Source organism: Salvelinus fontinalis, chromosome 26 (genome assembly GCF_029448725.1).
Source record: "Salvelinus fontinalis isolate EN_2023a chromosome 26, ASM2944872v1, whole genome shotgun sequence".
Lineage (NCBI taxonomy): Eukaryota > Metazoa > Chordata > Actinopteri > Salmoniformes > Salmonidae > Salvelinus > Salvelinus fontinalis.
Window position 1 is genome coordinate 7,793,657 of NC_074690.1, and position 13,161 is coordinate 7,806,817.

A 13,161-nucleotide genomic window follows, 5' to 3' on the forward strand; every position below is an offset into this window, starting at 1 on the left:
GGGATTGCAAACAGAGGAAGATCTTCAAAGGTAAGTGATTTATGTGATTTTTGATGTCGGGGGCTGTCCTCAGATAATTGCATGGTATGCTTTCGCCGTAAAGCCTTTTTGAAATCTGACAACACAGTTGGAATAACAAGAAGTTAAGCTTTTTAAAGATGTAAGACACTTACTTGTATGTTCATGAATGTTTAATATGACAATTTTGTCATTTGAATTTGGCGCGCTCCAGCTTCACCGGATGTTGTCGATTTTGATCCCGCTAGCGGGATCCGAGTCCTAAGAGGGAAGATTGAAAACAACAACAACAAACAGCAGGGATCTAGACAGCCACAAGCCTGGGCAACGCTGGCTAGCAGCTAGGCTAGCTACTACGCCAAACAGCAGGGATCTAGACAGCCACAAGCCTGGGCAACCCTGGCTAGCAGATAGGCAAGCTACTATGCCAAACAGCTCCTCAGACCCGACTTTGGTCAGCAGGATCACTGGACAGATAGTAGCGGTCCCAGCAACTGATGCCAACCACGTCACGGGATCCAAACTCAAAAGGCTAGTAACCAAACTATTTCAATAAACTTTCAAAAGTTTCCAAAACAACAAACCGAGCTCTCCCTCGTTCCGCGTTTAACAGGAAGTGATGATAGGAAGTGAAATAATGTACTCCCTGACATCCAAAAGTAGTCTTTACATTTTGAATGGTTAGCAGGACAGGAAAATGGTCCAATTCACACAGTTATGAAGAGCACATCCCTGGTCATCCCTACTGCCTCTGATCTGGCGGACTCACTAAACACAAACGCTTCATTTGTAAATTATGTCTGAGAGTTGGAGTTTGCTCCTGGCTATCCATAAATAAATACAAATGTAAAAAATAGTGCCATCTGGTTCGCTAAATATAAAGAATTTTAAATGATTTACACTTTTACTTTTGATACTTAAGTATATTTTAGCAATTGCATGTACTTTTGATAGTTAAGTATATTTAAAACAAAATACTTTTAGATTTTTACTCAAGTAGTATTTTACTGAGTGACTTTTACTTTTACTTGAGTCATTTTCTATTAATGTATCTTTACTTTTACTCAAGTATGACAATTGGTTACTTTTCCCACCACTGTCTGCCTGCCTGCCTGCCTGCCTGTCTGTCTGCCTGCCTGCCTGCCCGTGTGTGTGCTGCCGCCAGGGCTGCAATAATGGTAAAACCTCTTAAGGATCGAACCCTTTTTTTCAATTTTCGCCTAAAATGTCTATTTTCTCTTACAATGACATACCCAAATCTAACTGCCTGTAGCTCAGGACCTGAAGCAAGGATAAGCATATTCTTGATACCATTTGAAAGGAAACACTTTGAAGTTTGTGAAAATGTGAAATTAATGTAGAAGAATATATTATACTATATTATATATATTATTATATTATATTATACTAATATTTACACATTAGATCTGGAAAAAGACTAAACAAATAAAAAAAACGTGTTTAATTATTTATTTTTTTACTATAATTTTTTTAATGCAACCGAAAGGCCATAATGTATTATTCCAGCCCAGGCCCAATTTAGATGTTGTCCACTAGATGTCAGCAGTGCACGTGCAACGTTTTAGACTGATTCATTGAACCATCGCATATCTGTTCAAAATGTTGTATAAAGACTGCCCAAATGTGCCTAATTGGTTTATTAATACATTTTCAAGTTCATAATTGTACACTCTCCTCAAACAATAGCATGGTATTCTTTCACTGTAATAGCTACTGTAAATTGGACAGTGCAGTTAGATTAACAAGAATTTAAGCTTTCTGACCATATCAGATATGTCTATGTACTGGGATTTTGTTTTGTTACCTACAACCTCATGCTAATCACATTAGCCTACGTTAGCTCAACCATCCTGCGGGGGGGGGGGACACCGATCACGTAGAGGTTAAGTGGTACAAGACTGTAACAATTTGCCTCCATCCACAGTAAAAGACGATGACAGTACCTAATAACACAACAGGAAATATAGTAACCTGGCCTTAAATATTCCTGGCCATTCATTGGCTAATTCAACATCATGACAGCAGTCTACAGTACTCATATATCTGATGTTTGAGTCACTATTCAGCAGCATAGGGAATGCATGGTGAAAAGGACATCCCAGGAAATGTATTTGACTCACTCTTATCAAGTTGACTAATAGTCTATGACTAAAATTAGAGGGGATATGACTAAATCGTATTTATTAAGTTAAATAAATATAAGATATAACATGTTTTCTCTAAGGTCTCCCACAACAAAATCAGGCACGTAATTGTTCTTCAATGTGACAGAACCATAGCAGATGTGTTTTAATATATTTAACCTTCATTTAACCTTTTATTTAACTAGCCAAGTCAGTTAAGAACAAATTCTTATTTACAATGATGGCCAATCACCACCTTCCGGAGACACCTGAAACCCCACCTCTTCAAGGAATACCTAGGATAGGATAAAGCAATCCTTCTGCCCCCCCCCCCCCCCCCCCTTAAAAGAGTTAGATACACTATTGTAAAGTGGTTGTTCCACTGGATGTCATAAGGTGAATGCACCAATTTGTAAGTCGCTCTGGATAAGAGCGTCTGCTAAATGACTTAAATGTAAATAAATGTAAATGTACCAAAAGGCAAACACACATCACGACAAGAGAGACACCACTACACAAAGAGACACCTAAGACAACAACATAGCAAGGCAGCAACACAACATGGAACAAACATGATTGGGAACAGACCAGAGCAAGAAGTTAGATGCTATAAACGTTGTAACAGTCTGCCTGCAGGGCACATTACGCGCTGTTACAGCGTGTATGTGTGTGTGTGTACACAGTACAAGCTGCGGACAATTCGGGGCGTGTTTGTTTCTCCGGGGGTGGAGAGGGGGGGACGGGGGTCGAAGGAAGGAAGGGAGGATGGGAGGGAAAAGGAGTGAACCCTAGTCTAACAGCGACGTCATTCCAGTGGAGTCAACAGCGACCCGCAAAGAGATCTTCAACATTTTGTCCCGTTCTGCTCAGTTACCGGGCGGCCGCACATAGGATACCAACTTTTAAAAAATACATATCTTAACTTTTCTTGTCCATGTTCCGTAGTAGTTAATTTAATCTGTTGTCTACGATGAAGTGGGGAGCAGCTGCTTTGGGGGTGACATGGACATTGTTCTCTCTGTTCTTCAACTTTTCTGTCACCAACGGACAAAATCCGCCGAACTACAACCTTTTCCAAGGAGCTGCGTACCAGGGCGCGAGACACCGACAGTCACAGAGGAATAGGTCAATTATTATTTGTATCTATTGTTAATCTGTTTTATTGATTTCCATTTGCCTCAAACGAGTTGTGTTCTGTGTCACTGCGATCGTTATTTTATTTTTGCATGAATTTTTCTCTTTAATTAGTGCAGGAAATGGAGAGATTAAATGTGATTACATTGAATGAATTCAATATACGTTTACATTTAGAATTATTTTACTGCAGTTATTTATCACTAAATTGTTGCACTGAGTTGTTTGTGAGTTCTGTTCTGGAGAATAATGGACCACTGAGTATCTTGTCTGTTTGCTGCAGCCTTATAATCTGTGTTCTGATGCAGCCTGTCTGTCTCCACTCTACATATCAACCATCTGCTCTAATCTATAAGGATAAAATCACATGTCAAAGAGTAGATATACTATTTGGAGGTGTAAACCAGTCACCCTGTAACGTGATAGGCTGGTTATCTGCCCCAGTCACCCTGTAACGTGATAGGTTGGTTATCTGCCCCAGTCACCCTGTAACGTGATAGGCTGGTTATCTGCCCCAGTCACCCTGTAACGTGATAGGTTGGTTATCTTCCCCAGTCACCCTGTAACGTGATAGGTTGGTTATCTTCCCCAGTCAGCTACAGCTAAACGATCCACACAGATGCTGACTTTTATTTCTCTCTCTTCTTTCTCAACTGTTTCTATCAGACAAGAGACTATTTGTATCTTCTTTCCCAACTGTTTCTATCAGACAAGAGACTATTTGTATCTTATTTCTCAAGCCTGGAAGGGTTGGAATTGTTGCCTGATGATTGGTTACCATGTGTTGCTTACACATCTCTCTCTCTCCTCCCCCTCTAGGAACTGGTGTGCATATGTGGTCCATAAGAACGTGAGCTGTACCGTCCAGGGGAATGTGGAGAGCTTTGTGGAGCCTGAGGTGGCACCGTGCCCAAACCATGACCCAGACTGTGAGCAACAAGTGATGTAAGTTTCCCTGGAGAGAGGGATGGGTGGAGGACAGAGAGAGGGATGACAGAGAGGTATGGGAGAGAGGGATGGGTGGAGGACAGAGAGAAAGAGGGGTGGGAGAGAGGGATGGGTGGAGGACAGAGTGGGTGGGTGGAGGGCAGAGCGAGAGAGGGATGGGTGGAGGACAGAGTGGGTGGGTGGAGGGCAGAGCGAGAGAGGGATGGGTGGAGGACAGAGAGGGATAGGTGGAGGACAGAGTGGGTGGGTGGAGGACAGAGAGAGGGATGGGTGGAGGACAGAGAGGGATAGGTGGAGGACAGAGAGGGATAGGTGGAGGACAGAGTGGGTGGGTGGAGGATGGGGAGAGAGAGAGGGATGGGAGAAGGGAATGGGTGGGTGGAGGACAGAGAGAGGGATGACAGAGAGGTTTGGGAGAGAGAGATGGGTGGAGGACACAGAGAGAGGAATGACAGGTAGGGATGGGTGGAGGACAGGGAGAAAGAGATGGAGGGCAGAGCGAGAGAGGGATGGGTAGAGGACAGAGAGGGTGGGTGGAGGGCAGAGAGAAAGAGGGGTGGGAGAGAGGGATGGGTAGAGGACAGAGAGGGTGGGTGGAGGGCAGAGCGAGAGAGGGATGGGTAGAGGACAGAGAGGGAGAGGGATGGGTGAAGGACGGAGAGAGAGAGGGATATAATATAATATTATTCCCTCCCTTCTCTTATTTTCTCATCTGAGAGGGCTGGGGATGTTACAGCAATGTGATGGAAACTAGATGGAGTTGCTCCTTACTACTCAGTCACCTCAGGTCCACTGGAGGGGTGAGAAGGGTTAGGAAAGGGGAGGACAGAAGGGAGGAAACAGCCGTTTGGATTTATGAGTTAGCCAGTGAACAGCAATGATTCATCCACTCTGATTAGCTCATTTATTCCAGTAATGAGACTGACGGGATGACTGATCAACCACCGAATGAATGACAACACTGGCTCTGACAACATCAACCACAGAATGAATGACAACACTGGCTCTGACAACATCAACCACAGAATGAATGACAACACTGGCTCTGACAACATCAACCACAGAATGAATGACAACACTGGCTCTGACAACATCAACCACAGAATGAATGACAACACTGGCTCTGACAACATCAACCACCGAATGAATGACAACACTGGCTCTGACAACATCAACCACAGAATGAATGACAACACTGGCTCTGACAACATCAACCACCGAATGAATGACAACACTGGCTCTGACAACATCAACCACAGAATGAATGACAACACTGGCTCTGACAACATCAACCACAGAATGAATGACAACACTGGCTCTGACAACATCAACCACCGAATGAATGACAACACTGGCTCTGACAACATCAACCACAGAATGAATGACAACACTGGCTCTGACAACATCAACCACAGAATGAATGACAACACTGGCTCTGACAACATCAACCACAGAATGAATGACAACACTGGCTCTGACAACATCAACCACAGAATGAATGACAACACTGGCTCTGACAACATCAACCACAGAATGAATGACAACACTGGCTCTGACAACATCAACCACAGAATGAATGACAACACTGGCTCTGACAACATCAACCACCGAATGAATGACAACACTGGCTCTGACAACATCAACCACAGAATGAATGACAACACTGGCTCTGACAACATCAACCACAGAATGAATGACAACACTGGCTCTGACAACATCAACCACAGAATGAATGACAACACTGGCTCTGACAACATCAACCACAGAATGAATGACAACACTGGCTCTGACAACATCAACCACAGAATGAATGACAACACTGGCTCTGACAACATCAACCACAGAATGAATGACAACACTGGCTCTGACAACATCAACCACCGAATGAATGACAACACTGGCTCTGACAACATCAACCACCGAATGAATGACAACACTGGCTCTGACAACATCAACCACAGAATGAATGACAACACTGGCTCTGACAACATCAACCACAGAATGAATGACAACACTGGCTCTGACAACATCAACCACCGAATGAATGACAACACTGGCTCTGACAACATCAACCACAGAATGAATGACAACACTGGCTCTGACAACATCAACCACAGAATGAATGACAACACTGGCTCTGACAACATCAACCACAGAATGAATGACAACACTGGCTCTGACAACATCAACCACCGAATGAATGACAACACTGGCTCTGACAACATCAACCACAGAATGAATGACAACACTGGCTCTGACAACATCAACCACAGAATGAATGACAACACTGGCTCTGACAACATCAACCACAGAATGAATGACAACACTGGCTCTGACAACATCAACCACCGAATGAATGACAACACTGGCTCTGACAACATCAACCACAGAATGAATGACAACACTGGCTCTGACAACATCAACCACAGAATGAATGACAACACTGGCTCTGACAACATCAACCACAGAATGAATGACAACACTGGCTCTGACAACATCAACCACCGAATGAATGACAACACTGGCTCTGACAACATCAACCACAGAATGAATGACAACACTGGCTCTGACAACATCAACCACAGAATGAATGACAACACTGGCTCTGACAACATCAACCACAGAATGAATGACAACACTGGCTCTGACAACATCAACCACAGAATGAATGACAACACTGGCTCTGACAACATCAACCACCGAATGAATGACAACACTGGCTCTGACAACATCAACCACCGAATGAATGACAACACTGGCTCTGACAACATCAACCACAGAATGAATGACAACACTGGCTCTGACAACATCAACCACAGAATGAATGACAACACTGGCTCTGACAACATCAACCACAGAATGAATGACAACACTGGCTCTGACAACATCAACCACCGAATGAATGACAACACTGGCTCTGACAACATCAACCACAGAATGAATGACAACACTGGCTCTGACAACATCAACCACCGAATGAATGACAACACTGGCTCTGACAACATCAACCACAGAATGAATGACAACACTGGCTCTGACAACATCAACCACAGAATGAATGACAACACTGGCTCTGACAACATCAACCACAGAATGAATGACAACACTGGCTCTGACAGCATCAAATGGAAGTTGTTGTTGTCATCATTAGAGCTTCACTGGAAATATTTCATAGCTGGACCGCCCAGGTTCTACTGATGGGGTTTCACTCAATTAGATTTACCTTAGCTGGACAGCCCAGGTTCCACTCAATTAGATTTACCATAGCTGAACAGCCCAGGTTCCATTCAATTAGATTTACCATAGCTGGACAGCCCAGGTTCCACTGATGGGGTTTCACTCAATTAGATTTACCATAGCTGGACAGCCCAGGTTCCACTGATGGGGTTCCACTCAATTAGATTTACCATAGCTGGACAGCCCAGGTTCCACTGATGGGGTTTCACTCAATTAGATTTACCATAGCTGGACAGCCCAGGTTCCACTGATGGGGTTTCACTCAATTAGATTTACCATAGCTGGACGGCCCAGGTTCCACTGATGGGGTTCCATTGATGGGGTTTCACTCAATTAGATTTACCATAGCTGGACAGCCCAGGTTCCACTGATGGGGTTTCACTCAATTAGATTTACCATAGCTGGACAGCTCAGGTTCCACTGATGGGGTTCCACGGATGGGGTTTCACTCAATTAGATTTACCATAGCTGGACAGCTCAGGTTCCACCGATGGGGTTCCACTGAGGGGGTTCCACTGATGGGGTTCCACTGATGGGGTTCCACTGATGGGGTTTCACTGATTGGGTTTCACTCAATGAGATTTACCATAGCTGGACCGCCCAGGTTCCACTGATGGGGTTCCACTCAATTAGATTTACCATAGCTGGACCGCCCAGGTTCCACTGATGGGGTTCCACTCAATTAGATGTACCATAGCTGGACCGCCCAGGTTCCACTGATGGGGTTCCACTGATGGGGTTCCACTGATGGGGTTCCATTGATGGGGTTTCACTCAATTAGATTTACCATAGCTGGACCGCCCAGGTTCCACTGATGGGGTTCCACTCAATTAGATTTACCATAGCTGGACAGCCCAGGTTCCACTGATGGGGTTTCACTCAATTAGATTTACCATAGCTGGACAGCTCAGGTTCCACTGATGGGGGTTCACTGATGGGGTTCCACTGATGGGGTTCCACTGATGGGGTTCCACTGATGGGGTTTCACTCAATTAGATTTACCATAGCTGGACCGCCCAGGTTCCACTGCTGGGGTTCCACTCAGTTAGATTTACCATAGCTGGGCAGCCCAGGTTCCACTGATGGGGTTCCACTGATGGGGTTCCACTCAATTAGATTTACCATAGCTGGGCAGCCCAGGTTCCACTGATGGAGTTTCACTCAATTAGATTTACCATAGCTGGACAGCCCAGGTTCCACTGATGGGGTTCCACTGATGGGGTTCCACTCAGTTAGATTTACCATAGCTGGACCGCACAGGTTCCACTGATGGGGTTCCACTGATGGGGTTCCACTCAATTAGATTTACCATAGCTGGACCGCCCAGGTTCCACTGATGGGGTTCCACTCAATTAGATTTACCATAGCTGGACAGCTCTGGTTCCACTCAATTAGATTTACCATAGCTGGACCGCCCAGGTTCCACTGATGGGGTTCCACTCAATTAGATTTACCATAGCTGGGCAGCCCAGGTTCCACTGATGGGGTTCCACTCAGTTAGATTTACCATAGCTGGACCGCCCAGGTTCCACTGATGGGGTTCCACTGATGGAGTTCCACTCAATTAGATTTACCATAGCTGGACCGCCCAGGTTCCACTGATGGGGTTCCACTCAATTAGGTTTACCATAGCTGGACAGCCCAGGTTCCACTGATGGGGTTCCACTGATGGGGTTCCACTCAATTAGGTTTACCATAGCTGGACAGCTCAGGTTCCACTGATGGGGTTCCACTGATGGGGTTCCACTCAATTAGATTTACCATAGCTGGACCGCCCAGGTTCCACTGATGGGGTTCCACTGATGGGGTTCCACTCAATTAGATTTACCATAGCTGGACCGCCCAGGTTCCACTGATGGGGTTCCACTGATGGGGTTCCACTCAATTAGATTTACCATAGCTGGACCGCCCAGGTTCCATTGATGGGGTTCCACTCAATTAGATTTACCATAGCTGGACAGCCCAGGTTCCACTGATGGGGTTCCACTCAATTAGATTTACCATAGCTGGACAGCCCAGGTTCCACTGATGGGGTTCCACTCAATTAGATTTACCATAGCTGAACAGCCCAGGTTCCATTCAATTAGATTTACCATAGCTGGACAGCCCAGGTTCCACTGATGGGGTTCCACTCAGTTAGATTTACCATAGCTGGAAAGCCCAGGTTCCACTGATGGGGTTCCACTCAATTAGAGTTATCATCAAATCAAATCATGCTTTATTTATACATTATATTTCAGTAATGAAATGCAACGCAATGTGCTTTACAGGAAAAAAACAATTTCAAATAAAAGCAGAAATATTTACTACACAACAAAAGATAAAAAAACTAAATAATGACACAAACAGAACGATTAAAAAGCACCCTGAGGAAAAGAAAAGCTAAAAATATGTTTTAAGATCTCTTTTAAACATGTCCACAGTTTCGGCCCCCCTCAGGACCTACTGGGTACATAACTTAAAAGCCTGGGGTGCACAATTGTGGATTGATTTAAAAACCAATACAAGAATGTTCAAATGAATTCTAAAACTCACAGGCAGCCAGTACAGAGACCTTAAAACCGGTGTAATGTGTTCTCTGTCTGGTCTGGGTCAGTACCCTGCAGTATTCTGTATGTTTTACAGTACAGAGACCTTAAAACCGGTGTAATGTGTTCTCTGTCTGGTCTGGGTCAGTACCCTGTAGTATTCTGTATATTTTACAGTACAGAGACCTTAAAACCGGTGTAATGTGTTCTCTGTCTGGTCTTGGTCAGTACCCTGCAGCATGTTTTACAGTACAGAGACCTTAAAACCGGTGTAATGTGTCTCTCTGTCTGGTCTGGGTCAGTACCCTGCAGCATTCTGTATGTTTTACAGTACAGAGACCTTAAAACCGGTGTAATGTGTTCTCTGTCTGGTCTGGGTCAGTACCCTGCAGCATTCTGTATGTTTTACAGTACAGAGACCTTAAAACCGGTGTAATGTGTCTCTCTGTCTGGTCTGGGTCAGTACCCTGCAGTATTCTGTATGTTTTACAGTTCAGAGACCTTAAAACCGGTGTAATGTGTCTCTCCGTCTGGTCTGGGTCAGTACCCTGCAGTATTCTGTATGTTTTACAGTACAGAGACCTTAAAACCGGTGTAATGTGTTCTCTGTCTGGTCTGGGTCAGTACCCTGCAGTATTCTGTATGTTTTACAGTACAGAGACCTTAAAACCGGTGTAATGTGTTCTCTGTCTGGTCTTGGTCAGTACCCTGTAGTATTCTGTATGTTTTACAGTACAGAGACCTTAAAACCGGTGTAATGTGTTCTCTGTCTGGTCTGGGTCAGTACCCTGCAGTATTCTGTATGTTTTACAGTACAGAGACCTTAAAACCGGTGTAATGTGTCTCTCTGTCTGGTCTTGGTCAGTACCCTGCATCATACTGTATGTTTTACAGTTGACCAATAGCTTTCTGAGGTAGACCAGATAAGAGAGCATTACAGTAGTCAAGACTGCTTGTAATAAAAGCATGGATGAGTCTCTCTGTATCATCCTGAGAGAGAAATGGCCGCACCTTGGAAATGTTCCTCAGATGTTGAAAAGCTATTATAGGGTCACATTCCTAATGTGTGATTCGAAATGTACTTCAGAATCTAAAATAACACCTAGGTTTTTTTCCTGGTGTTTCATCTTTATTGCCCGTGAATTAAAATGTTCGACCAGATTCTCTCTCTCTCTGCTTTGGCTCCAACAATAAGTACCTTGGTTTTGCCATAACACTGTGACATGTTCACAGTGACGTCATGGTTTTTATTGTAACTTGTGACAGCACTGTTTTGCAACACTTTAGACGCATAGTTGGAGTGAAGTTAAATTATGCGATTTGACGTTTTACCCCCTTGAGAACACCTCTGTCTTGTGAAATCTGTTCTCAAACGGTCATGCCTTCATGGAATAAAATGAGAGAGGGAGACACGGAGAGGGAGACACGGAGAGGGAGACACGGAGAGAGAGACACGAAGATGGAGGGAGGGAGATACGGAGAGAGAGACACGAAGAGGGAGGGAGAGAGAGACACGAAGAGGGAGGGAGAGAGAGACACGAAGAGGGAGGGAGGGAGAGAGAGACACGGAGAGGGAGGGAGAGAGACACGAAGGAGGGAGGGAGAGAGAGACACGGAGAGAGAGACACGAAGAGGGAGGGAGGGAGACATGGAAAGGGAGGGAGGGAGAGAGAGAGAGACACGAAGAGGGAGGGAGGGAGACATGGAAAGGGAGGGAGGGAGAGAGAGAGAGACACGAAGAGGGAGGGAGAGAGAAAGAGAAAGACACAAAGGGACTGGTAAACTATTAGAGAGAAAGACGGAGGGAGGGAGAGAGACGGAGGGAGGGAGGGAGAGAGACGGGGGGAAGGAGAGAGACAGAGGGAGGGAGAGAGAGAGACGGAGAGAGAAAGAGAAAGACACAAAGGGACTGGTAAACTATTAGAGAGAAAGACGGAGGGAGGGAGAGAGACAGAGGGAGGGAGGGAGAGAGACGGGGGGAAGGAGAGAGACAGAGGGAGGGAGAGAGAGAGACGGAGAGAGAAAGAGAAAGACACAAAGGGACTGGTAAACTATTAGAGAGAAAGACGGAGGGAGGGAGAGAGACAGAGGGAGGGAGGGAGAGAGACGGGGGGAAGGAGAGAGACAGAGGGAGGGAGGGAGAGAGACGGGGGGAGGGAGAGAGACGGGGGGAGGGAGAGAGAGAGACACAAAGGGACTGGTAAACTATTAGAGAGAGAGACGGAGGGAGGGAGAGAGACGGAGGGAGGGAGAGAGAACGAGGGAGGGAGAGAGAACGAGGGAGGGAGAGAGACAGAGAGAGGGAGAGAGAACGAGGGAGGGAGAGAGAACGAGAGAGGGAGAGAGAACGAGGGAGGGAGAGAGACAGAGGGAGGGAGAGAGACAGAGGGAGGGAGAGAGACAGAGGGAGGGAGAGAGACAGAGAGAGGGAGAGAGAACGAGGGAGGGAGAGAGACAGAGGGAGGGAGAGAGAACGAGAGAGAAATGGACTGGTACACTATTAGAGAGAGAGACAGAGGGAGGGAGAGAGAAGGAGAGAGAAGGGGACTGGTACACTCTTAGAGATAAAGACAGAGGGAGGGAGAGAGAAGGAGAGAGAAGGGGACTGGTACACTATTAGAGAGAGAGACAGAGGGAGAGAGAGAGAAGGAGAGAGAAAGGGACTGGTACACTATTAGAGATAAAGACAGAGGGAGGGAGAGAGAAAGGGACTGGTACACTATTAGAGAGAGAGACAGAGGGAGGGAGAGAGGGACTGGTAAACTATAAAAGTTTGCTTTCTTTTTCTAACCCTAACTCCTTTCTCTGCGTGACGGAAAATGATTTGGAAATCCCAGAATCTCCTGGGAGGCAGGTCAGAGAAACCTGAACCCAAGTTTCCGTGAGAGCAATAGGGAGGAGGCCTGGCATTGGGTTATGGTTAGACAGCTCTGTTTCACTCCTGGACTTTACTTGTTGAGTCTATCTATTTATCTGTTGCTATCCATCTATCTGTTGCTCTCTTTATCTGTTGCTCTCTCTGTATCTGTTGCTCTCTCTGTATCTGTTGCTCTCTCTGTATCTGTTGCTCTCTCTGTATCTGTTGCTCTCTCTGTATCTGTTGCTCTCTCTCTATCTGTTGCTATCTCTGTATCTGTTGCTCTCTCTCTATC

General features: G+C 45.5%; 1 protein-coding gene across 1 annotated transcript in view; it reads left to right on the forward strand.

The window, feature by feature from the left end:
- Positions 1-2,939: 2,939 nt before the first annotated feature.
- The window catches only part of emilin2a (elastin microfibril interfacer 2a), a 101,405-nt gene continuing 91,183 nt past the window's right edge, over positions 2,940-13,161 (forward strand). The window contains exons 1-2 of the mRNA XM_055882461.1: positions 2,940-3,287; positions 4,116-4,241. Of these exons, the coding sequence (XP_055738436.1) occupies positions 3,133-3,287; positions 4,116-4,241 (281 nt within the window). The 5' untranslated portion in view covers positions 2,940-3,132. The remainder of the gene's footprint in view (positions 3,288-4,115; positions 4,242-13,161) is intronic.